Source organism: Antedon bifida, chromosome 2, assembly GCF_963402885.1.
Source record: "Antedon bifida chromosome 2, ecAntBifi1.1, whole genome shotgun sequence".
Taxonomy (NCBI): domain Eukaryota; kingdom Metazoa; phylum Echinodermata; class Crinoidea; order Comatulida; family Antedonidae; genus Antedon; species Antedon bifida.
In genome coordinates, this window is record NC_136227.1 from 11,430,316 (window position 1) to 11,457,870 (window position 27,555).

The following is a 27,555-nucleotide window of genomic DNA, read 5'->3' on the forward strand; positions in this document are numbered from 1 at the left end:
ATTCAACAAAAACAATTAAGGCCTATGAAGATGAAGGGTATGGCCAGTCCAGGACCAGCTCTCAGTTCAGGTCCTCCATCTCTATTGCCTTTCTCCGCAATGTGGTATCTGTCTTTGTTGTTACCAGTAGATCTCTAACCACTTTATACGTCTCATTGTTCTCAACGAGAACCTCTAGTACTTATGGCTACGGTAACTTTTGCTGAATCCATCTAATACAACAATACAATAACAATAATTAAAGAAGAAGGGGTGGGGGCACTACAATAAAAAAACGAAAAATACTAAGAATAAAAAATAAAAGCAACTCACAGTAGTGAATGACAGAGAAAAGAAAAAAAACTTCAAACTCCGAGTTGGAAACGAAAACGGTTAAAAACTAAATAAAGCCTACACCAGGATAACAACAACTGTACTTATATAACAGGAAAAATACATGAGCGCCGAAAAACCAGAATAATTATAGTTTTTATAGATCAATGCACTGGGAAATGCCGAAACAGAGAATGTATAGGCGTACAGATACCAACTATCAATTATTTTGAGATAATAATTTTATAAGATTTATAAAACAATCTTTCGACTGTTAAAAGGGGTCGAAGTACGCAAATTTACCTCCTCTGTTAGAATGTTAATTTCGTTGCTATCGATAAATACATCATCCTCCAATTGTTGTTTGCTTATCATCTGCCAGGTGCATATGATAGTCGAATTTTATTTTTTGTCTCATCATACTGTACATTATTTCTTCTTCTTTCCGAATTATACGTGGATAATGTTCATAACGATCCAAATCTTCTTCTGAACGGACTGAAGTATCGGCTTCATCTTCCATCGTTAGTTCTATCTCTTCAGAATCCATCATTTATTCTATCGGAACGTTTTCTTATTCTGAATGGATTGAAAAATCGGCTTCTCTCTAGTTCCTCTTCAAAATTGAAACTAATCATTTCTAATAGTTCATCTTCTTCATCATTGTTAAGTCAATAATTTCGATTGCAGTTACTTCTTTATCCATGGTTAAGTCGATAATTTCAATAACTTCATTGACGAAATTCAGTGATTTTTTGGCAAAAGAGAATAAATGTATGTCAGGCTACAGCGTTGTAGAATGGATACATGTTACAACATATCGTCTATGGGTTGATATAAAGTTTGCGGTACACCACGTATATTAGTTCTGAAAAGAACTGTTGAGTTTCTCGACGGTTCGATGTTTTGATCGTCCCCAGGAGTGAGAATGCACAATGTCAGGGAAACTTGGAATATAAGTGGAAAGGGTGGAACTGGTGTGAAAGCCAGAAACAATAGTTCACACAGTAGCATTGTATCAAAGCTGGGTGTAGACTGGCCAAACAAAGACCATGTGTCTAGACAGGATTGTGAAATGTAAACTGGCCAGAATCTATGGCATGGTTTACTTTCGATGAAGATTCTTGTTGAATAAAGATAGCCAAAATCTTGATGAACAGTGTTTTGTTTGTAGATTTTAATAGCTTCTGGAATGTTAAGAAGGAACGGTTTCATTTGACCATCTGGTTCTGTTTGATAGTATTCTTTGATACATACGTACATATTATCATCACCCCAACGTTAAGCAATCTTAGTGATATGTCGGAATATTTCTATCAAGACACCTTTAACAACTTTATTTTTAATTAATCAAATACTCATGCACGTACATTAACCCCTTTTATAATTACCGACACTACATGATGTCATGTAACTAATTCAAATGATATAATACCTAAAATTAAAAATACCTATTGTTATACCCTTTGTTTACTAATAAACTAATGTTACCTCTCCTCAAACGCCCTCTACGGGGACTAGACCTGCACCTAGGCCTATTACCTGCAGTAAGAGTAAAATTACAATCTCATTTATCACTATTGGTAAATAAATGCAAAACAGAATATTTAAACTCAAACACTTAGCCTTTACTTATAGGATAATATAAGATATTGTTTTGTGTTTTTTTTTTGTTATCTTTGCGTGTAGGCTACACGTTATACGCCACTGGTTGCAACTTGCTCTCCTTCCGTTTCTTCATCACGGGTGTTATCTTCAAACCACTTTGTGACAATTTTCATCCTAAGTTTGAACAATAACCACATAGCAACATGGCACACTATTATACCAATTAGCGCACCAATAACAACAATTACGGCAAAGTCGGCGTTTTCTTCGTAATCAATTATTGAATAAATATATGCATTTCCGTTTGGATCCGTGCCCCCTGCCGCCCAAAATATAACAGTCAATATAACATAGAAAACTCCGTATGCCAGTGGATATATACCATGTGACATCCGTACAGGAACAGCGGATACAAGCGTTTCTATAGCCATGACTAATATAGTTAAACCATGGATATTGAGGTCCGTGAATACAGTGACGTCCGTATCTGGAGTGTATATAGCTCCCCAGTAGATAAGTACGACAAGCAATGAACTGGCCGCTGCCATGTTATACAAAAACCATTGTATTTTGTAAATAAATGGTAACGCGTTATTTCCATCGATAGTGCCAGAAGAACTTGACGAAACGACTTCTTCTGAAGAAAAAAAGCATATTATGGTAAATAGCCTAGAATATTAAAATACAGAATAATATTATTTTAATGAATTAGTGGCGCCAGGATTTGCCCGACGGGGGTGAAAATAGATGAAAATCCTTAATTCTTATCAGAAAATATTCATATAAACATGGTCAATCCTAATCGACGGGGGAGGAGGTGTAGCCAATTCATCAGTGACGGCATACAATAATGTTACTAATCCGAATTTAGCGCCTATCCAATGCAGTACAAAGGTCCATTTATACTAAGGGCGATAACGATTGACGCTATAAAAATGTGCTTTTTTTTCATAGGCCTACTTGAAACAAAAGAAAAAAGTTTTCATTCTAGAACTGTAGCCATATATGATGCATTTGATGAAAATAATACCGGTATTTTGTATGCAAGCTATACCGTCGATCGTTATCGCCAAAGTGTAAGGGCCTATAGACGTATACATAGTCAATTTTTAGGAAAATCAAAGCATAAATCACCTGTGGTATGACGAAATCTTCGTATGAGCACAATCGTACTATTAATAGAAGAAGCTATCAGGTAAAATACCACCAAAAGTAACGTTAAGTTTGTCAAATAAACGAGATACGTCCAGCCATACTCAGGTGCACTCGCTGCTGTATACCAACAAGCGAAAGCAGTGAGGTATAGCGTCACGACAAACCGGTAGACAGTGAAGATATATGGATTCAAACCTGTAAACTAAATCAAACATTTAATCAAATTATTTAGGTTCTGATCAACGTACATTACGGGCGTGTATTCTAACCTGTGGGCAGAAAACCAACGGAACGGAATAGGTGCCGTTTACAGCTCCATATTGAGGAAGAAACGTAGGCCTACTGCAATAATAGGCATAATAATATATGCATACATAGGCCTACTTATTTTCGAAATGACATAAACTTATTAACATGCGGACATGGCAATAGGCCTAACAATCACGGGATTTTCTGAAAGCATTTGTTTGTAGCTAAACATCTGATATCATGGAGTAAAGAATTATTTAAATCCCTCGTGATAATAAAAATAATAATAAGAAAATAGTACTTTAAAACACTTAAATGTTTCTGTTTTTATCTGAAATTAATTCACTGGATCGTCTGGTTTATTAAATAGACCCAATAGGCTACTCCGTTGTAGGCCTAATCTAAATAATAGGGACTTGTAGATTGAGTGAACGTGAACACGACGGCCACGTACACATGGGTCGTAGTCGACAGATATTTGAGTGGACATTTACTGGTTTCAATCTAAAAGTCCCTATTATTTAGATTAGGCCTACAACAGAGTAGCCTATTGGGTCTACTTAATAAACCAGACGATCCAGTGAATTAATTTCAGATAAAAACAGAAACATTTAAGTGTTTTAAAGTACTATTTTCTTATTATTATTATCATCATCGCAACCACTCTAGGCCATGATTTTGGTGAACGTTTGCAGTGTTATGACGTCATACGTCCACTCGTACTCATGTCAGAGAGCGAACGTCTAATTAAATGCCACTGAACAAGTGCTCACATTTGTCAGTCGATGTGCCAGTACCCTAGGGCATGCACATATCATAAAATAACGTAATAGGGTAGCAGTCGACGTGAAAATCTAAAAGTCCCTATAATACATTTTAGAGCCCAACAAAATGGAATATTGCGATTTCATTGAAACGAGTCAATTGCAATAAGTGTGAATGCAAACCAATGGCCTTTGCTTAACTGAACTATTATTAATTGCGAAGATCAACCTACCTGTGATTTAGTAAATAATGTTGGATGTTCATTAGTTAGACGTAACCAGACCAGGCAGTTTCTGAAGCAACCACGCTCCTCCATTTTTCAGAGTATGATAGCCTGTATAACTCTGTCCACTTCTCGAGCCAAACCTATGCATTTGTTTTTATTCGGCCACGGAAACTGTGGATTATAATCCTTTGACTCGTGATTGGTTCGTTTCAAGTACAAGTACTTATTGTTCCCATTAATCAAGGCCACCGCCTTTTATTAATGGTTGTTTTCGGAATTTTCATACGGGCGTTCAACAGCTTTACACCTACCTGAATACAAAGTACGGGCGTTCGACAGCTTTATACCTACCTGAATACAAAGCACTTGTGGAGAATTTGTATGGTTCGGCTTAAAAGAATATTAGCTTCTGATCCATGGTATAAAAGATTGTCTTAATAGTAAATCGATTATTTATGGGAGCGGATTCACACTCACAGATATATGTTTGGATATAGATAAAACTAGATTGTAAGGCTCCAACCGTATGTATTAAATAATAAGTTTCTTCTTTCATATTTTTCATTGCATTTCTCTGAATTGTAAATATTTTTTACATTTATTTATTTCATTAAATTTATTTTTAAAATGTATAGGCCTATATCGTATTCTTTACTTTTATATATGGTTCTGATTCTTTTTTAACTCGTCTTTTGTAACTTCAATCACATATATTTTTGATGATTGGTGTAGTAGAGTCCGTTACCATGTATATGTTGGACATTTCAAAACATAGGACTAGGCCTACAATACAATTTTGTGATGAAAAAAAAACATAGAAATTTGGTTGAAATGTCTTTAGTCCTAGTGTGTTTACATAGCACAACAAATATTGATGAGAGATGACAACAGTAAATATAATTCATAAATATATACTTTAATAAGATATTTGGGAGAAAACAGTACAAATATATGTTTACATATTAAAACAAATAAATCATGCCTACAATACTGAAAATGATATTTTATGGAGATTATCTGGCTGAGCGACTGTAATTTTGATGTAACTGCAGTCACCACACTAAGATATAAATGGTTTACACTTGCAGAATGAAAATGGTCTGAAAAGGACCTAAGACCAGTCACGCTCAAGTGTGATATTTTCTGTACATAGTTAGAGCAGTGAAGAGTGTAATTTCACCTGGTTAGAGAATGCATTTTACAACACCAGTATAATACTTAAGTCAATGGAATAGATTTTCGACAGCTTTATACCTACCTGAATACAAAGCACTTGTGGAGAATTTGTATGGTTCGGCTTAAAAGAATATTAGCTTCTGATCCATGATATAAAAGATTGTCTTAATAGTAAATCGATTATTTATGGGAGCGGATTCACACTCACAGATATATGTTTGGATATAGATAAAACTAGATTGTAAGGCTCCAACCGTATGTATTAAATAATAAGTTTCTTCTTTCATATTTTTCATTGCATTTCTCTGAATTGTAAATATTTTTTACATTTATTTATTTCATTAAATTTATTTTTAAAATGTATATATCGTATTCTTTACTTTTATATATGGTTCTGATTCTTTTTTAACTCGTCTTTTGTAACTTCAATCACATATATTTTTGATGATTGGTGTAGTAGAGTCCGTTACCATGTATATGTTGGACATTTCAAAACATAGGACTAGGCCTACAATACAATTTTGTGATGAAAAAAAAATATAGAAATTTGGTTGAAATGTCTTTAGTCCTAGTGTGTTTACATAGCACAACATATTGATGAGAGATGACAACAGTAAATATAATTCATAAATATATACTTTAATAAGATATTTGGGAGAAAACAGTACAAATATATGTTTACATATTAAAACAAATAAATCATGCCTACAATACTGAAAATGATATTTTATGGAGATTATCTGGCTGAGCGGCTGTAGTTTTGATGTAACTGCAGTCACCACACTAAGATATAAATGGTTTACACTTGCAGAATGAAAATGGTCTGAAAAGGACCTAAGACCAGTCACGCTCAAGTGTGATATTTTCTGTAAATAGTTAGAGCAGTGAAGAGTGTAATTTCACCTGGTTAGAGAATGCATTTTACAACACCAGTATAATACTTAAGTCAATGGAATGGATTTTCCTTACAAGTTGTAGGTGCGGTATTCACTTGATAGGAACATTTTAAGGCAAAAGCTTGGTTCCCACTTCACGCAATGCAAGAACGTATAAAGCCGCAACGAATTTACCAATCTCAAACGACAGTTCGAACAATCCATTGGACAATTCGCTTACGCCCTTGAGTTACGTTCTAGTGGGAACCAAGCGTAACTGTTTAGTTTAGGTAGCTGAATGTGCTTGTTCATTCACTCATTTATAATACTCAAAATCAAAATATAGGGTTATGTTACAGAAAGAATGAACACTGTAGCATACAATTGTATATATAAGGCAATGTCTCCATGGATTTACATTTAGATTTAAACATACTACAAAATACTTGTACTACTTAAGAGCCATTGTCTGTAAGAATCAAAGAAATATCAAAAATAGTGGCAGACTCAAAAAAATGGATTTCTTTCAAATTTTGCACATGGCTATATATGTGTTGAGAGAAATCAAATATGAAGTATTTTTTATTTCACACATATATTTCCATGGCAACGGCCAAATTTGTGTTTTTGACAAATTTTGTCCTTTTTTAAGGTTTTTTAAAATGGATATTGGTACTACTTTGATGAACGGTATTTTTGTTTTGTTCATTTAATTATAAAAAATAATTAGTGTATGCATAATAACAATGCATTGTGTACCTGTTTCATATTTTTTTTTAATTTTTGATTTCATACTTTGGGAGATACCATTTATTTAAAAAGGGGTGTTTTTCACTTTTTTTTAATTGTTAAATGCAACTAAACTTTACTTCACCATAATGCCCAAAGTGGTGTTTTTTTTTAGCTGATTTATTACAAATAGGTAGTTCTAATGTTTAATAAGTGATTTCTAAAATAAAATACTGGGGTATTTTAAAAATCTACAAGCAGTGTTGCGAGAAACATAGGCATTTTTATAAAAAAAAAACATGGTATATTGGTAAAAACATTTTATTTTCTTTGGTTATCTGATTTGAAACTCATTTGTCAGAAAAATTCTTAATGTTTTATATAGTTCTAGTTGTGTTGTGAGAAAAAAAACCAATATTTTTAATTATAGATTCTGTAATTCCCAGTTTTAATGTCATTTTATAGGTTTATCCCCTGTAAATTTGAATAAATTATCATATCGTTGTGAATTTTTTTTCCTTTGCAACAGATTACTCATCTCTTATTTTGAAGCTCCTCTTTCATTTTTTTACTTCTTTTATTTGCTAACCTAAACAGACCCCACATGCCCATCCACCACCACTTCCGACTACACCCCCACCCCACCTCCCCTTACACCGACAATAACCACAAAAAGATAAACTGCAACACTTTGGTCGATCATCCACTATAGAGTTTCAAATTCATGCATTCAAGCACAACCCACACTGCCGCTACCATCGCCCTAACCAATAGACCGATTCAAACTCCTCCATCCCACCCCCTCCACCTTTCTCCAAGCCCCCACCCACCCCAAGTTAAAAATTGCAATACAAAAGATAGGACATAAAGTTAAGTTTTTAGACCCTCGTCTCCAACCCCCTAACTATTTAAAACTCCTGGATCTACCACTTTCCCCTCCCCAAAATTGAACCAATCAAAAGTCAATGATATACTCAGATATGTTAATGCTACATAACAAATATTGAAGCCCTGATGTGAAATTTCATTTCATTTAAGGTCAGCATGTAAAATATCACACTTTATATTAAATATTGGTTTTAAATTCTATATTTTTTTTACTGTGATGGTTGGATTCAGTAGTAATTATTAATTAATAATTATCTGATAATTATTTAATTTCCCTTAGTTATGCATAGCAACAGTTACTATGGTCTAAAATTAAGATATTCTTTAGATTTTTCATACTTATCTTATACAAATTTGAATTTGTAGATTATTAGCAGGCATCCCTTATTAGCATTTTCAAATTACCATTTCACAAGGTCATATTCGTAAGGATTCTGTGATTATTTTTGTTCATGAAAACCCCATATTTTATTTACAGCGGGCACCTCCCGTAAACGGCCACCTTCCTTAACGAATGCACGTTGAAAAGCCTGTTTGTTCTATCTAATTAGTGCATTTGGTACCTACCGTAAGCGGCCACCTCCCGTAAGCAGCTGCGGGCACCTTTTTATACTAAAAATGAGATTTTTTGTATGATAAATGACCTCCCGTAAGCGGCCACCTGAAAAATGTGATACTTATTGCATGGACCTATGAATTAGAGGTCCATGTTTATTGTATTTCTTTATATATTAGCTTTATTTCGAAGCGGTTTTAAAAACATTACTGTGAAGAGATGAGAAAACTACACAGATTTTGACCGACCATTTTTTATATGATAAAAGCTTTTAAAATTTGTCTAAAAATGCTAAAAAATACTAAACCACCTGATTATAAATAATAATAATACAATTAGATGGAAAATTGAGAGGCTCTTTTCGTTAAGAATATCGTATATAGCCATAATACGTGATTTTGGCCCTTTATCGGCAGAACCTCCCGTAAGGGGTCACCGCCCGTAAGCGGCCACTTTTCCAGGTCCCGAGGATGGCCACTTACGGGAGGTTCAATTGTATTTAAAAAAACAATTATCCTTAGTTACGCATAGAAACAGGTTCTAAGATAACATAAATAATACATTTTGACATAATTTGACCCAACAAATGACCCTTTCACAAGGTCAGACATTTTCTGGGATTCAGTAGGTAAGTAAATTTGGGAAAAGGTAGTAAAGCTATGTAATCAATTGTTTGTAGTCATGAAACCCCATATTAAAAATATGGTACTTAGTTACGTATAGAAACAGTTGCTACAGTACACTATAGGTAAAATGTTGATGTCATTTGACCTCAATATGTAAAATATAATTTTTTTTTTCATGAAAACTCCATATTTTATTTAAAAAAAATATCCTTAGTTACGTAAACAGGTTTAAGATAACACTAAAGGTCAATTTTTTACCTTTATTCAGATTTGTCAAGACTTTCTTTCTGAGATTATTAGGATTCAGTATTTAAAGTAAATTTGGTAGTAGAAATGTAAAACTATGTAGAAAAAATGTTTTGTATTTATAAAAAACCCCTTATTTTAAAAATATTTTAGCATAGAAACAGTTACTATGGTAAAATGTTGACCTCATTTGACCTCAAAATGAATGAATTTACAAGGTCAAGTTTGTCATCACTTTAAGATTATCAGAATGCAGTAGAAGTAAAATTGAGAAAAATTACAAATGCAATAAATTCTTTGTATTCATAAAAACGCCATTTTTTACGGTTTTTTTTCAAAATTACTTTCCTTAGTTACACATAGAAATGGTTGCTAAGGTAACACTATAGGTAAAAAATGAAAATTGTTGAGAATTTTTTATGAACTATCTTGTATTTTTTATTTTTAAATTAAACATTAATAGTTGTAGTAAAGTGGGGACCTGTCCTGTTTTGCATTCTGACCCCTTTTGACCTCAAATGACCTATTTACAAGGTCAGATTTTTTGGGAGATCTTTCTGTGTCTCTTTACACAAAATAGATGTAAAAATTTATAAAAACCATTGACAAAATTATTTCAAAGTTTAACATTATTTTCCATCAACTAAATATTTCAATGCAAAATACTGTTTTTCTGGCAATTAATTGAAATAAACCTGGCAACACATTCTCATATTTTATCTAAACTATTCGTATGACTCTAGTAGCATTATGACAAGCCACATATACATTTTATTATTGTATTAGCCATATTTAAATTGTGTTTCATGTGTTTTGTTTGTTGATATTTTGTTTGTATTTTTTTGTATTTTTCGTATTTTCCTGGCAACACGAAACCTATGTACGAAATTTACCCCAGTGTTTTTTTCGTGATTATTGTTGACAAACCTATTGACTATCAAATTACAAAAGTTCATTGATATAAAAACACCACTTTGGAAGTTATAGGTACGTTTATGAGGTATACTTTTATAAAAAAAATATTTTTTAAAAACACCCCTTTTTAAAATAATGGTATCAACCAAACTCCATTTTGTAAATTTTTTTTTTCTACATTAAATGGAACTCAATACATGTTGTTTACACTGCAATAAACAAAAACTGTATACTGTAAGTATTTTTAGTTAAAATATAAGTATACAAGTTTGTACTTTTTCACTATAGAAAATCTGTGAAAAATGGCAAAAACATCAAAATTTGGATAATTGACCGTTGTCATGGCAACGGAGGCTAAAAATTAAAATGAATGTTGTAGATATGCTTTTTATTGAAATGTCTATTCATGGTAAAAATTTGAGCGAAATCCATTTTTTTACATCTGCCACCAAATCTTTGATTTTTACAGACAATGGCTCTTAAGCAGGGTTGCTTGAACCACAAGCGCCGATTACAATCTTTTAGGCCTACAAAACAACTTATTAGAAAACCAATCTGTTTTTTTCTTACTGCTAAAGTAACGTCGAGTCTGATGTAGGCCTACTTTCTTCAGACCGTTCACCAATAATCAATTTACTTGCTATTTTAAGTCTTAAATTGTAAATCAACCAAAGTAATACCTGGCAAACAAACGCACCAGCTACACAACCAAGTATAGATAACACAGCAGTAACAGGCTCATTCTCGTAGTCAATTATTGGATAGATGTATGTGTTACCATTTATATCAGTACCACCCGCTACCCAATAAATTACTGTAAAAAATAGATAGATTGTCCCATACCAGAGGGGGTATGCTACATGAATTAAACGTACAGGTGTAGCAGACAGGAACGTTTCTAAGATACCGATCAATGACGTTAGCGTATGTACGTTGAGATCAATGAAAAGAGAATCAGAGTCAGCAGAATATAGAGCTGCCCAGTAAACGACGGTGACAATAATTGAAAAGTTAGCTGATATGTAAAATAGAAACCATTGTAACTTATATTTGAATGGTAGGCCTAACTGTGTTTCTTCAGAAGATTCTAGTACAAGAAGGCTACCTGAAAAATATAAATAAACATAAAATGCATAATTATATTAGTCATGATCAGTTGATTATTATTAATATACTTTTGGCCTATTAAGAGTGCTGCTTCGTGAACACACCACAGCACGAGGACAACTACTTATATGGATACAATTGATGATATTTAAATTTACCACTGTGGAGGCGCTATACTCAATGTCTCGCAGAATTTAAATGTTTCACTTTGGCATTTTCTGAAGAGCGGTGCAATACTTAAAAATGTAGGCCTAGGCCTATAATATGTCCTCCAAAAACATGAACAATGAAGATTAATTAAATCAAACTTTGAATAGGTTATTTTGTATTTTAAATAAAGTTATTTCCGTCCGTAAAAAAACAAATAAGAAAATGAATGATAAAATTTGACTCTTTTTTGCTTTAAATTACAGTTTTTTCAATCTTTCTTCAAGGACATTAAAATGGCATATTCAACAGCAAACGTTAAAAAAATTGTTTGTTCAGGGAGATAATACATACGTTGAGGCGCGTTGAAATCCCGCAGACGCTTTAGCCAAAAACATGACTAAAATAAAGATTAATCATCAGACTTTGAATATGTTATTTAGTGGTTTTAATAATTAATCACTTCGGTAGGAAAAAAATAATTTCACTTATATAATTACAAATTAAATAGTTAGGCCTAAATAAATGGCAAATTTTACTATTTTTTTGCTTTAGGCCTAAATTAAAATTTTTAAATAATTTTGTCTCAATCCAATTTTTGGTCAAAGTGGATAACTATTAGGCCTATGTAACATTGTAAATGGCATATTCAGCAAACATTGTAAAAATTGTTTCTTTAGATAGAAATTACATCTTGAATCATTTATATTTAATATTTTAGAATAAAGATAATAATTATTCGAACCTTCTCCTCGTCGAGTAACATTGTAGTAATACACGCAACTATTGTACGACGCTACCAAAAGATAACACGTGACCACAATGAATGTCCAGTTGGTAAGGTAGATAAAAAAGGTCCATCCATAATCAATCACTGAATACGGGATGTACCAGGCATTAAATCCAACAAAATAAAGCGTTATAATAAAACGCCAGATGCTAAAAATATGCGGGTTGAGACCTGAAAACTGAACAGATAATAGCAATGCAGTTACAGTAACTAATTAGGCCTAATACTACACTGTAACACTTGAAAGTGGCACCAAGATTGAATAACTATGGGAGGCCTACGAGCCGTATCATTTTTCGTATATTACCATATGTCTTAGCATGGGTAAAATGTGTTATTCGTGATGTTTGTTTCATTTTATGCAGAACAACATCTGTCGTTTAATGAAGTATTACATCATTAACACTAGTACGATATTCATAAATCAACGTATTCCAGTCAAACCTCGTTTGTGCGTAAAAAGCATTGTAGGCCTATATAAATATGATGTTCTTCCATTTTTAGTCATTGTTAAAAATCATCAACAATTAGGTATTAATAACGTTAATTATTACGACTACAATACAATGTAGATAATATTATAATATATCCCTTTTAGAAAATAACTTTTAGTACTATTCTATGCAGAAATGTTGTCTGTATACGATTAACATATACAGAAATCATGAAAAGTAAAGATGTAACGTTTGAGCATAACCAGGAAGAATTCCTTGGTATAACGTAGACCTAAATATAGTAATGTAGAATAACATAGGACGTACTGTAAGCGCACCGCAAGCAAATTGACCAAAAATAACGCGAAGGATCATTCGACTATCGCATGTGATTGGTCAACTTACTTGCGCTGTGACTCCGTCGTTCCGTTGCGTTTAAACAAGACTTAGAGAATCCGTATGACAACTCTGGAAGCCATTGGTTCTAGGCCTACACCTTCACCAATAAATATCACTTTAAACAAACCTAAAAGGCCATTCTGAAATTACATTACAACCATAGCTTGATATAATGACTTACCTGTGACGTTACAAAAAGACGTTTATCAGAGTTGAGTTTTAGAAGATTACAGCTAACTCCTCGTCCTTCCATGTTGGCTCAAGTCAGGTGACAAACTGGTATCTTTAATTCACCTACTAAATTCGGCACTCGGGGTCTTATTAGGTTCGTATCGTTAGGATAAACAATCACATAGCTGTTCAAACATTGTTTAGGCTTATTACCATAACTTGAAACATAGGTTTATACGTGATTACGAGATAATGCATGATCATTATTTGTATTATTGCTTCCGCTATTTACATAACCCTTTTATTATTCATCGCTACTCATGGCGTAAAATGAATCTAAGCCTTCACAATATAATTATTATATGCAGGTATTATATTAACATAAATAGCCGGAACTATTAAATGAACTTTGGATCTAACATTAAAATATGATTATGCTAAAATGAATTTCCATTCGTTTTAGTTTTATATCTCGATGTTTTGACGAGTTCTACTGGTGTAAATGGCATACGTCAATATATATTATTTATTAAATATCTTATAAAATCGTTATAGATAATGTGGACAACTACAGATTAATATTATAAACGTGGTCATTGGTGGCTTTATGATGACGTGTTAAAATCGTCACATTTGCTACTTTTAGCCAATCACTAATATATTTTGCTGAATATATCGTTTAATGTTATAATATTATAAACAATCACATAATTATTCTATCATCATTTGTTTTTTTATACTTTATTATATAGGCCTATTGTAAAGATTTATAAATAGATGTTTATATCTTATCATTTTAAAGAGGGCCCCTGGATGTGGGTTCAGCTGCAAGGGTGGTTACCCTGTCTAAATAAAATGAAAATAAAATAAATAAACGTTAGAGAAAGATTCAAAGATGTTCTTGTCAAAATTTGCAAATTTATTTTTAAACAGTTTAAAACTATAAAAAGTGACTAATAAGCGATTATTATTATCGTTAATCCGTTTAAACTGAAACTGGCAGCAATTGAAACATAGCCTAACTAAACGGGTATGGTTTGTTTGCATCATAATACATCAGAAAAATACATATGCTAATCATTTAGGCCCCTGCTGTTTTATAGTGTTAGTTATTCAGGTCGAATTACTAGTAATAATAATATAATAATTTATTTGGAAGCTACACTTTTGAAACAGTGGCACACTTCTTGAATGAAGGTGCGTCCAGAGTACTAGTGTATATCCGAAGCGATTAATATCGTTTATCCAGTAAAAAAACAATATCCGTCTCTTTACTTTTTTAAAGTTGAACATTTGAACCGAGTGTTAAAAGTATCATAGAGTCTGGTGTAGGCCACTTTCTTCCGGTCGTTCGCTAATAATCAATTTACGTGCTATCTTAAGTCTTAAATTGTAAATCAACCAAACTAATGCCTGACAAACAAAAACACCAGCAGCACAACCAAGTATAGAGAACACGGCATTAACGGGGTTGTTCTCGTAGTCAATTATCGGATAAATATACGGGTTACCAGCTGTATCGGTTCCTCCCGCTGCCCAATAAATGACTGTAAAAAATAGATAGATTGATCCATAGCAGAGGGGGTATGCTACATGAATTAAACGTACAGGTGTAGCTGACAAGAACGTTTCTACGATGCCAACCAATGACGTTAGCGTATGTACGTTGAGATCAATAAAAAGAGAATCAGAGTCAGCAGAATATAGAGCTGCCCAGTAAACGACGGTGACAATAATTGAAAAGTTAACTGAGATGTAAAATAGAAACCATTGTAACTTTTGTTTAAATTGTAACTGTATTTCTTCAGAAGGTTCTGGTACAAGTAGGCTATCTGGAAAATATAAAAACACGTCAAAGTGCATATGGTCATAATATGTAAAACTAAGGCCTACTCCTGCCAACGTTTGAGCTTTGAGAATTTACCGGTCCAGGTTGCATTTTTTTTTTTGTAATCCTAAGGCAGAACTGGTGAATTATTCATGAAAATAATTATAGCATAAATTGAGACCGTGTGTGGTGGTAGCATCATGGGCGTAGGCTGGGGAGGAGAGTGCACGTTAGTAGTAGCTGGTGATTAGTTGAGAGAGATTATTTAGAGGGTTAGGTTCAGTTAAATTTAGGAAACTTATGTCAGCTGCAATTTGTTCACATACAATATAATCTATTACCATGCCTATTCAAGATTCTGCCTTAATTTGATAGAAAAAAAAGATATTGAGCGCAGGTGCTTTCTAAAACGTGGAACAGTTTTTAAATGTCCAACGAGCTTCAATGTTTCACTGATGTGCTTTATTGGATATGGCGCCGGCATTTTAATTTTCGCTGTGCATTTCCTATATGTGACGCAGCAAATAAATGCCTCGCTACGACGCGTTGTTGAATGTGGCGTAGCAATGAAATGTCCGAATCTTTATGAATAATGGTGCAGTATTCAAATGCCGCCGCCCTAGCAGTGGCGTAACGGCTATCTCATTGGCTAAATCCTCATGCCTCCAATCTATAATTGGTGCGGTGCTCCGGTTATTCATCACTATCAATTACAGCAACCGTACGGTAAAATATGATAATTACCAAATAAATATTTATAAATAAAAATAATACAAACCTTCTCTACGTCGGAAGACGAAATAATAATACACGCCACTATTGTACGACGCTACCAAAAGATAACACGTGACCACAATGAATGTCCAGTTAGTAAGGTAGATGAAAAAACTCCCTCCAAAATCAGTCACTGAAGACGGGATGTACCAGAAATTAAATCCAACAAAATAAAGAGTTATAATAAAACGCCAGATGCTAAAAATATGCGGGTTGAGACCTGAAAACTGAACAGATAATGTTTTATGTGTTATTAGTTTACTAATTTTAGGCCGTACGTCTAAACTACAAGACGGATTTTTCCCCAAATTCAAATCCTTAGGCCTACATAAATATGCAATAAAGTTGCAGAATGTCTTAGCTTGGTCTATTGGCCTCAGATGATGCTAACGTTTCGTAAACACATCCTCAGACGCTACTGCACTTTCGCACCTAGATTAGACAAAATAACTTGCATAGATTAGGGTTTATGTTTATGTTCAGATTTTAACCACTGAAAGCATTGCCGTAAACCCTGAAGAAACTTAGTAGGTGCTACATAACATTAACAAAAATCGTGCTCGCCGCTGTAGGCCTGTACAATTCCATTCTGAAATATCTTGACAATGACTTACCTGTGACGTTACAAAAAGACGTTTATTATCAGAGTTAAATTTTAGAAGTTTACAGCTAAATCCTCGTCCTTCCATGCTGGCTCATTCAAGTCACGTGAATACGGTCAAGGGTATCTATTGTAAGCTTGTACCGTCAAAATAAACACACACCGTTGTTCAAACATTGTTTGAGTTTAGTATTTGGTGAATCATAATGCCCGAGAGTACATTGATATATACTCTAAGATAAAGAATTCTTATCTGTGTTGTTGCTATTTTCATGACCCTTATTATACCCAACCACTCACAGCTAATTCTATAAGTCAAAAATGTTATTTATTAACATAAATAGCCGTAACTCAATAAACTCATCTGAAAATGATTATTATGCTAAAATGAATTTTTTTTATTATAATAATGCATATATGTCATAGTTCTTCAGTGCTGTATCTTTACGTACACACCTGTTAGGAGCCTCATCATAGGAATATTTGGTAACAGCATCTTAATATAATTTGTATCACATGTGGTGCCTGTATCAGATTAAATGTAAAGTAGGTTACGTTATATAATACATGGGAACAACAAACATTGTGATGTTGTAGGCCTATACCAAATATTCCCATGAAACGGGTGTAGCGTCATTGGTTGCAGTCTTATTATCTCACAAATTATATGTCACTATCGTTGTTAGGTACGGGTCGTTAACTTTATTTTAAGAGCTGTGGCGGCCGCCACATAATTATCTGGTGGCCACTTGATTATCTGTCTGTATTTTGTCAACAAGTATGTTTGCGTTGACATATGAAAAATAAAACGTATGAAAATAAAAAACGGAAAATACAATGTTGACGCGAGATTTGACGACAAAATCGCTCTAAAACTATTGGTGAAAATGCAATTCTAAACACTCATATTTTCTATAATTTACACTATCTTGGGGCTGGTTATGCTTGGATAGGACTTGACCTGGGCTAAGGGTTGGTGTTTATGACTTGTAGTAGTGGCTGACTTCCGTAGCATATGATCGCCTTGCATCCGCCAGATAATTTTAAGTGGCGATCGCCAGATAATTATGTGGCGGCCGTCAGATAATTAAATAATAAATAACTAAAAATTTAATAGTGACCTGAACGGGCTTCCGTAATTAGGCCTACAGTACAAGCAATTTCTGAGAACATTAGACAAATATTCTAAAATGTAAACAAATTTATTGTCCTAAAGAAAATTTCTTTTGCTATGATAAAAATATATAAAAATTTAATTATTTTATAGGCAAGATTAAGATATTTATTTGTCATATCTCACTGTCAACCGGCCTACATAGTGATCATGACAATCGGGACTACATGCCGTCGGACATGTGTCCTCTTCTATGTTACACCTGTAGTAAATATTGGAAACGTAATAATAAAGAGAAATACATGGGTATCAACAATTATTTTCAACTAGGGGGTTAACTATTCCAATGTAAATCATAGCTTTAAAATGAAGCTCCTGTGATCAGACTTATGTTTTATATTATGTATAAAATATGAATTAACTAAATGCAGATTTCACTTTAAGCGGCTCTTAGGTGCAGACTGATTTCAAATCGAGTGGTCGCGCGTTATGAAAACTTAAAAATGACTATATTAATTTTTATCTAATGTACTTTACGACCTAATAGTAAATAGATACACATATTGGCACAGATGGCGTTTCATACGTTTAATACTTGAGCTCTTATCACAGATGTAATAATAAATAATAAGAGACTTGGGGCAAGTTTACTAATAATTTATACCAATATATAGATTTCATTACGGTGTTTAAGCTAGTAAATAATAAAATCTTTGCTTTAAGGAACTCTATTACTTACAATTTAATGCTCTGCTATTCACACAAAGCAGCGCAGTTCTCCTTTATTAGTTCACCCTAGAGACGCAACGCGAAGACGTAGACGCAACACAAACGAATTGACCAACAACAAGCGACTTGGGATAATCCATCGCTTGTGATTGGTCAAATTATTTGTTGCGCTTACGTATACTACTTGCGTTGCGTCAAAGGCCGTGTTTCCGCAGCCAAAATTATCGGTTAATTTTTTAACCAATAAAGTGCGCATGATCAGTTATTACCAAAACAACCAGATGCCCAATCACAACGCAACAATAAATTTGTCCTCCAGGTCAAAGCTTAAAAATTATCGCATTTATCCGATAATTATCCGGTTTGAATGAGATAATTATCGGTTATAATCTTTATTAGCGTGTACGTACTGCAGTACATTCTATTCGTTCTATTAATAGACCATATTAGGCATACATATTACAAATGGAATTTAAAAAGAATGTCAATTTTAAAATCATTGTTTCTTACGGAAAAAGAAATTCTGATGTTAACGGTTATTGATAATACCACAGCAGTTCAGACAATGGTATGTATCTTACTCGATTCTGGATTTTTCATACAGTTCTGTATTTGAAATTGTAACCAAGTGGCTGCGTTCCGGTTCTTCGACCTTACGCTGGTCCGGTTTCTCATACAAATCAGTATTCTGAAATGTAATTGACTCACCACGTTCAAAATCACTCTTAGACTCCACTGAATCTTCACTTGTAGGGGAGTTTAAAACGCTCTCTGGTCGTCGTGGTGGTGGCGGCTTTGGCGCAACGTCAGCATACGAATAATCATAGGCTTGTGATGTACGTGTGCTCTTATATTCCCCATGTGACATCATTCCATCTTGCACCTCCATATACCCAACTGATTTAGGGTTGTCTTCTTGTTTGACGATAACAGTAGGATAGATGTGCGATGTGTCTTCATCTATCTTATTGTACGTATTTTGAAGCGTCATTTCATACATATGTTTTCCTGGTTCCTTACCATACGCATCTTTTGCGAGCTTACTTTCTTCAATGGTACTGTATATGTCTCCACCTCTAATCGTAACAATGATCAATTAAGAAAACGTTAGCAATAGGAATACACATAATATATAGGCCTAATAATGTATTTGATTTATTTGGAAGCTACACTTTTTAAACAATGGCACGTTTATTATTTCTAGATTTAGAATTACAAAATATCATACACCGTCTTTATATGACCAGCATGATATACAATAGGAAGCTGCAGTTTTGCGTATGAGTATTTTGTGTATTACAGTACCGTACTGATATAATATAATGATTCAGCAGATGTCTAAATACAGTACAGCTAGCGCAGCGAGACGTCAAGGTTTGTTTTCCAGTTGACTTTTAGAGCCAATTTCAAGGTAGGCCTACGTCGACTCTCTATTCTCAACAATGAATTAACTTTTTTTTCGTAAATAAGTTGGGGACTCCTTATGTGAAGATAGCCGAACTACTTCCTAAGTATAACATAACCTAACCCTCTAAATAATCTCTCTCACTATAAAGTAAAAAAAAATAATTTTGCTCATGGGATTCGAACCCTATACATCTACATGCAAAGTCCATAGTCTAACCCATTCGGCTACATAGATGACTCGACCGAAAGTGTTTGCATTATTGATTGTAGTTATATTATTATATCAATTACGTCACACCTTATGGATATGACTAACGAATATTTATATCGTTTTATGAGGGGTTCTCAGAAATAACTGGGTTTTCCTTTGTTCTTTCTAGGTAACCTTTGTTCAGAAGACGATTAAAGCAGGCTATCCAAAATGTTTATAAACTTGTTGCAGAAGCTATTTATATTAGCATTTATTTTGTATCAGGCCTAGTAATTATAATATTTCCTTGAATATCTTGAACGCGTCATATGAAAATTACCAAAAATATGTCTTGTTATTGATTTATTGATGTTGATATTTTGATATATTCAAAATTATGTTATCGATCATTAACCGTATAACTAAACTATAAGAGTTCTGATACCTGTGAAAAAGTATTTACCATCAAATAAATCGTTGCTGAACAATCAGTGAATTCATTTCATTATACGTAATTTGAGAATAGGTTATAAAAATGCACGCCCTTCCTTTGTTTACCATAATAAGGAAAACTAATGTTATACTTACTGTTCCTTTCGACTGGATTGTGTTACATCGTCTATTCCTTTAAATTCCTGAATTAATAATAAAACATTATTTAGAACCGTCCATTATCAACTACTTATAATTTACCGATCACCATATTCACATTGCATGCGATCGCCACATAATAGCTGCGCAGAAAAACACATGACGTTATATTGAACAACAACGTACGGGGGAATTATTCATACGTATGCAAGCTATACATACTACGGCACTGACATAAATACAAACACCGTTGCTGTATTTTTAACGTGACTACGAATACGGTTGGTGAAAACTTAGTTTAAGTTCTAGACGGATTTTTTACTTATATTAATAAAATGATAAAAATTAATATTGTCACTCTTCCTGACAAGTCTTAACTGTGCTTCGATGTTATCATAATTAAATACGCATTCGTCTTGTCAACTGCGAGATATTATATATAGGGTATTTGCTACAAGGTTCAGGGGTGAGATTTATCGAACCTGTATAGCGGCTTTATTCAAATTTTCACATAAGCACGTCTTAGCTAATTTTACTTAAAGAAATAACTCGTGATAGAAAGCAATTTCATGATAAGCGTTGGTAATAACAGTTATAATGCAGCAGCAGGCTATTGGGAGTAAGTAATGCTAGATAACCTTACCTTGTGTAGCAACTTGTCCAATCTCTTACGAAATACAAACACCGACACAATTGAATTTGAAATTTCAAATAGAGCACTTAGGACCGAGTATGTTAAGAAAATACTACTGAAATTCTGCAAACAAAATTAATAATAAAGTTACTTTAATACAAAATACTATTACCAGAAGGATTACAAACTTATAATTAGATCAGGGAGATGTAAACTAATTATTTTACATTACCCTGATTAGATCTGTATTTGAATTATTGTATGTAGCCTAATTATAAGGTTCTAGACGGCGATTGGCTTAATAGTCATAAATAGAAAACAACTGACATTTTGGAAACAAAGGATAATACAGTTACTATATACTTCAAGATACTTCTTCAACAGAACTAATATTTAAAACTGTTGATGATTATGTCTTTTAAAATCTGTATTTTCAAGTATTACGCATCGGGTCTATAGGTTGTAAACGGCGGTTGGTTTAATTTTTTTTAAACGAAAAACACTTTGGACTACGCGCCGTGTAATAATTATACTTAAGTTGGAATGTTATAGTTTCAGACAAAAATCAAAACTTGTGTAATTTTACCAACCTCGGTATGATCCTAAATCTTAAAATCATTCTGCGCATGCTCAAATAATGTCGTATTTAAAGGACTACTCACAAATTCAGAGGTGTCCATGAATGATATGACGATAATTACAATGACGACTATCAGCAAACCGGCAGCTACACCACAAACAACTGATAGGATCATGTACCACTTCATCTATTTAAAAAGAAGTTAAACCATTAAAAGTTATCTGCCAACACACACATAGGCCCTACATTATTTAGCAAATTAACGGTTTAGAAACAAATATTATTGCGTATGTAGAGTAAAATTTCCTCACAATTCCCAACCTAGTTTCCGGGTAGTCAAATGCTCATCTTGATATACTACCTAACTAACTATAACTACCGTTAACTAACTAACTATAACTACCGTTAACTAACTAACTAACTATAACTACCGTTAACTAACTAACTATAACTACCATTAACTAACTAACTATAACTACCGTTAACTAACTAACTATAACTACCGTTAACTAACTAACTATAACTACCGTTAACTAACTAACTATAACTACCGTTAACTAACTAACTATAACTACCGTTAACTAACTAACTATAACTACCGTTAACTAACTAACTATAACTACCGTTAACTAACTAACTAAGGAAATGCATAGCAGTTCTTTATAACAGAGTTTGCCTACTTTTTATGACCCTTTGTACAGTATAATATTTAATCAAATGAATGTCTTGCATGTCACTGAACTTTAAAAGCTTTAAATCACAAAAAAACCATGGATTAATGAATAGGCAAAAACGAATGAATTAAATGAATGAATTACTATACTAGAAAAAATAAAGCTGTGGATCTCAGTTAATATATAACATCTAAATTAAAAAGTAATAGTGAAGAGGCAGAATAGTCTTTATAAAATATCATCTAAAAACCTACTAAACGAATGCTTGCATGTTTGGTCGATGCTTTTATTCCCCAAATTCCTGTGGTGAGGGCAATCTATATGAAAACAAAACAATGTTAATACATCTTATCGATATTATCTTATCATATCGATCAATTTGCAGTCGTTACGAGAAAAAATCACTATGGATCAATATTTTAAAAGATGACATGACAAGATCTGACTCCCGTCATCTAATCATCCCTTTCAAAAGATGAGGACATATGACATCCAGTATCTTGTCAACCGATCATCTCTTCTAAATGATCTAGATATGACAAGATCCATGTATCTCGTCTGTATCAGATACTCTCTACTCTCTTTTATGATTGATCTAACGGATATGCACGACGCGTTAGTTATCTTAATATCCTGGGTGTTTATTTTGAGCTTCTGTAAATCACAAATCTATCAAAACACTAAATAGTACGATAATACCAACAAACTAAAATATTGGTAGGCCTACACATGTGCTAACGAGTGTAGATATTCGTGGATTCCGGGTACACAACATTCACGACAGTTGTTTCTATCAATAGTGACTCGACTATGATTAAATCCCTTAAGGGATAGGGACGACATTTTTACATTAAATATGAGAAACTGCAGGGTGTTGCTGTTATCGGAATGGTTGTATTACATCTTTTTACTTAAATAATTAAAGAGTAGCGGAGAAAATAGGAGCTGCTTCCCGCGATAAAATCTGACATTACTTTAAGTTATGCTTATAACCTAGACCTTTACCGATACAGTACTACCGTTTTGTATACAAACAAAATTAGACCTACCATCGTATTAAGTGCAAGAGCAATTGTAATCGCAATACTTTCCGCATATTCGTTGATAAATGGTACAATGACTGCGTCAATCAGGTACATGAACGATATCACGATGTGTACATAAGCTGTCTGCCTGTAATTACCTTGTGGTTCCATTGTTGAAGGCATTTTCGTCATCTTTGTAATAACAATATAGTATTTCGACTAAGAAAAAACAGCGTTGAAGAAGCTGCAAAAGCAAAACAATATTCAGAATATACAGTGAATCAACTTTGTAGCCTATACAAAGCAAATCACTATTTTGGATGTTTTCCTCAATCTATACTTCAGATAATGCCACAGTATTTGGATAATTTCGTGTTTTATTAGGAAAAACTCACCTTTTAAAGTGCTAAGGAAACACGTCAGAGATGATTCCTAGGAAATATAGATCTGCGGTTTCGTTATAATAAGTATATACATAATAGTATTTTATGTTATTGCTTCCTTGTTTTGAAATGTATTTTTTCAACTATTAATTTCTGTATAATTGTAGAAACATGATGCTAATTAGCTATTGAGATTATGTAACATAAACACACAACAGAGAACAGAACTCATCAAACGAATGGTTAATGTGCCTTACGCTTGAATGAACAATTTTGAATATTTTTGTTTTTTGTAAAATTGGAATCTGTAACTATAACAAATAGGCCTATTCATTGGTTGAAACAGATTGAGTTTATTGATAAGGTTTATAGATTAATAAAAATCACAAATTTCCTAAAGAACCTATTGCACTATTTTGTATTTCCTTGCGTCTATTTTAAATTTTAGGAGGAGACTATCCGTCTTTTGGCACACTATTCGTTTGATTTCCCGGGCTTTGTCACCTACAGTACCAATTACGTAACAATCAACCATCCAACATTAACATTAACTACAAAATCGGGGTAATATGCCTACTCAGGGTAATACCACTAAATGTCTATTAACATAACAAGAATCCACTAAGGTAACAAACTTCAACCTCTGAATTGGTTCCCACTTAAGCACACCGTAGTAATTTTACCGATCGTGATCGGTTAACTTAGGCTACAACTGTGTTGTGTTGCTACCAACTAGGAACCAATCTTAAGGGTCTTTCACACCTGTTCCGTCATGGTTCCGGTCCGGCGAATCGAACATCAATGCTCCACGCGGCTATGCGCCAATCGATATGCCGCGTGAAAACGAAACATTGACGTTCGATTGGATTTTCCGGCGCCGGACCGGAACCGTGCCGGAATAGGTGTGAAAGACCCTTTACCATAATAACAATACAGTAACTAGTGTATTACCAGTAGAAGCTTTTTTGTGAGGTGGGTGATTTTTGTGGAAATCCTGTTGAAAGTTGTAAATCTTTTACTTTATGTGGTACCTTACTGATTTTTCTTGATTTTGTTTGTTCGTCAATGATCGTCTTTTTAAAAAACTGTTGGTCTATTGCTTTTGTTCTCAACTTCACCTTTCTTCCTTATTTTCTGTTGACTTTACCTTGTGTCTATCCTTTAATTCTTAATCTTTAGTATCTTCAACTTTAATCAAGTTGACAATAATTGATAGTATACTATAGTAACCATTTTTGTTGTTGTATGTTCTAACTTTTTTCAAACCGTATGAAGGATCTTTATTTTCAACACTAGGCCCATAACATGTTGTTTTTAAAATTTTAAAATTTCATCCTCGACTTTTTTAAAACTGTTTTTTTCTTTTTATGGCTTCTTTTTGCAAACAAATGTTTACTATGAATGTACTACTATGAAAGACAAAAACATGAAACATGTTTCTCTGTACATTAAATATACTATATATGTACTGTATATTATATACTATAAATATCACATTTTTATTGAGTGTTTCGTAAATTGACATTTATCCCTCATAAAAACGCCAATAGACTGCTGGGTCTGTTGTGGCGCAATTGCAATTCAGTTCCCTCCACACACCAAAAGAGCATTCAACCAGCTTTTGATTAACCATGTACACTTCTCTCTCTCCTTCTCAAGCCTCTAGATTGATTGGACAGTTACTGCTATCAAACAAATGTTTTGATTGGTTGAATTCGCGACCTACTGCTGACCCACAAAAACATTCTGTCTAAATAAGGGTTTACATGTAAATGTAACTATTACAATTTGCAATCGGGATCGACCAGGAAATTGTCAATATTGTTTCATTATGTTCATAGTAATAATAATATTCTGCCCCCTCTGCCCCGATAGGAGATCACAAAATTAAACTACACGAGGCATGTCACACCACCTACATTTTTGTCTTTTACAAACATGTTACTGTATCTTTTACAAAAATGGTTTTTACAATGTGTCGGTTGAGGGTGATCGATTCATACCAAAATATTTTGGAAAAATTAAGTAGGTCAAGTGTTATAACGTTCGTAAAAGCCAGTCACTTATTCGCCGTAGAGGGCGTAGACGCAAAAAAGTTCGCGGAACTGGGGTGGCAAATGGTAGAGTAGGTCAAGGGTGATCGATCCATACCAAAATATTTTGAAAAAATTAAGTAGGTCAAGTGTTATAACGTTCGTAAAGCCAGTTACTTATTCGCCGTAGAGGGCGTAGATGCATAAAAGTTCGCGGAACTGGAGTGGCAAACGGTAGAGTAGGTCAAGGGTGATCGATTCATACCAAAATATTTTGAAAAAATTAGGCAGGTCAAGTGTTATAACGTTCGTAAAGCCAGTTACTTATTCGCCGTAGAGGGCGTAGATGGAAAAAAGTTCGCGGAACTAGGGTGGAAAATGGTAGAGTAGGTCAAGGGTCATCGATCTATACCAAAATATTTTGAAAATATTAAGTAGGTCAAGTGTTATAACGTTCGTTAAAGCTAGTTACTTATTCGCCGTAGAGGGCGTAAATGCATAAAATGTTCTTGAACTTTGACCGGAAGAAGTAGAAGAGGTCAAGGCTAACATGTTGGTGCAATAACAACTCAATTAGACAGTTATTACGTATTATTATTATGTCCCTTTAATTGAATTTGAATAAGGAACTAGGAACTAGTAACCAACTTCACAGACATGTCCCGTATAGAATGTCTACCTACCTGTTCAAACCCTGCAATACTGAAAGGAAAGTCCGATCCAAGCAATTACTGTATTATTCAATCCATATTGTGAGGCTGAACACGGTGTTTCCATCACCAGGGCATCGGAGTCGAGTCTTATAATTTTGTCATTCAAATAAATAATAAACAAAACCCGGAAATATGGTACAGTATGTATGAAACGCCAGACAAGTCTTTGATCATTATAGCGTAACACCAAGATACTTCATTATATGTTTTTATGCCTACAGATTCTACGTGGGAAAAGCTACGCGGTTTTCCGCTTACAATTCATAAATACTGTGTATGTACGTTAAAATACAAATTATTGTAATGCATATGTATTAGTTGAATTGAAAGATTGATCTTGGTTTCCACTGGGACGTAGACGCAAAGCAAGCGAGTTGACCAATGTTCGAATATTTCATCGCTTGTGATTGGTCAAATCACTTACGCTACGTTACATCGTTGCGTTGCGTCTCTAGTTTTGCAGTTTATACCCGCAGATAACCGGTAGCCGCGGTCGCGCATTACTTTATATCCCATCGTGTCACAAAAAAAATTAATTATAAAGTTTGATTCCCACTAGGACGTACGATCGAGCAAGAAATTCAAAAAACTGTTTCTTGTCATTGCGCTTACATCTTTGCGTTGCCTCCTAGTGGGAAACTAAGCTTAAACTGACCGTGTAATTGAATTGAACTAAGAAATAAACAAGGCCAACAGCCATTAAGTCGCGTGCTACAATGCATAGTGATACCGGACCGACAGACAGACCGACAGACAGACCGACCGACATAGTGAACTATAGAGTCGCGTCCACGCGACTAAAAACGGAACGGCATGTGATATTGAATGGCAAAGATGTACTATTCGGTGTGTTGATTTGACAAAATAAATCTTAACTTGGGCCTTCTATATTATTTCTATATATA

The 27,555-nt window shown here is 33.7% G+C and overlaps 4 protein-coding genes across 5 annotated transcripts; all 4 read right to left on the reverse strand.

Moving 5' to 3' along the window:
• Nucleotides 1–1,638: 1,638 nt before the first annotated feature.
• Nucleotides 1,639–4,607, reverse strand: LOC144835028 (uncharacterized). The gene is made up of 3 exons (XM_078690039.1): nt 4,322–4,607; nt 3,055–3,277; nt 1,639–2,557 (listed from the first exon to the last, which is right to left on the reverse strand). Exons 1-3 carry the CDS (start codon nt 4,403–4,405, stop codon nt 2,010–2,012), a joined length of 855 nt encoding a protein of 284 aa, XP_078546165.1. The 5' UTR covers nt 4,406–4,607; the 3' UTR covers nt 1,639–2,009.
• A 6,203-nt stretch (nt 4,608–10,810) lies between these two features.
• LOC144835164 (protein rolling stone-like) lies at nt 10,811–13,661 on the reverse strand. The gene is made up of 3 exons (XM_078690224.1): nt 13,385–13,661; nt 12,326–12,548; nt 10,811–11,431 (listed from the first exon to the last, which is right to left on the reverse strand). The coding sequence occupies exons 1-3, from the start codon at nt 13,454–13,456 to the stop codon at nt 10,899–10,901; spliced, it is 828 nt and encodes a 275-aa protein (XP_078546350.1). The 5' UTR covers nt 13,457–13,661; the 3' UTR covers nt 10,811–10,898.
• A 1,017-nt stretch (nt 13,662–14,678) lies between these two features.
• Nucleotides 14,679–16,665, reverse strand: LOC144858817 (protein rolling stone-like). The gene is made up of 3 exons (XM_078714935.1): nt 16,591–16,665; nt 15,981–16,203; nt 14,679–15,206 (listed from the first exon to the last, which is right to left on the reverse strand). Exons 1-3 carry the CDS (start codon nt 16,663–16,665, stop codon nt 14,689–14,691), a joined length of 816 nt encoding a protein of 271 aa, XP_078571061.1. The 3' UTR covers nt 14,679–14,688.
• Nucleotides 16,666–17,760: 1,095 nt separating this feature from the next.
• LOC144835151 (uncharacterized) lies at nt 17,761–26,716 on the reverse strand. 2 transcript variants are annotated; one of them, XM_078690209.1, is made up of 7 exons: nt 26,621–26,716; nt 23,546–23,765; nt 22,751–22,813; nt 21,905–22,009; nt 21,252–21,365; nt 20,606–20,652; nt 17,761–19,496 (listed from the first exon to the last, which is right to left on the reverse strand). In XM_078690209.1, exons 2-7 carry the CDS (start codon nt 23,711–23,713, stop codon nt 18,998–19,000), a joined length of 996 nt encoding a protein of 331 aa, XP_078546335.1. In that variant the 5' UTR covers nt 23,714–23,765; nt 26,621–26,716; the 3' UTR covers nt 17,761–18,997. The 2 variants fall into 2 exon arrangements, with proteins under 2 accessions (XP_078546335.1, XP_078546336.1); XM_078690210.1 differs by lacking the exon at nt 26,621–26,716 and having other exon boundaries at nt 23,546–23,858.
• Nucleotides 26,717–27,555: the final 839 nt, after the last annotated feature.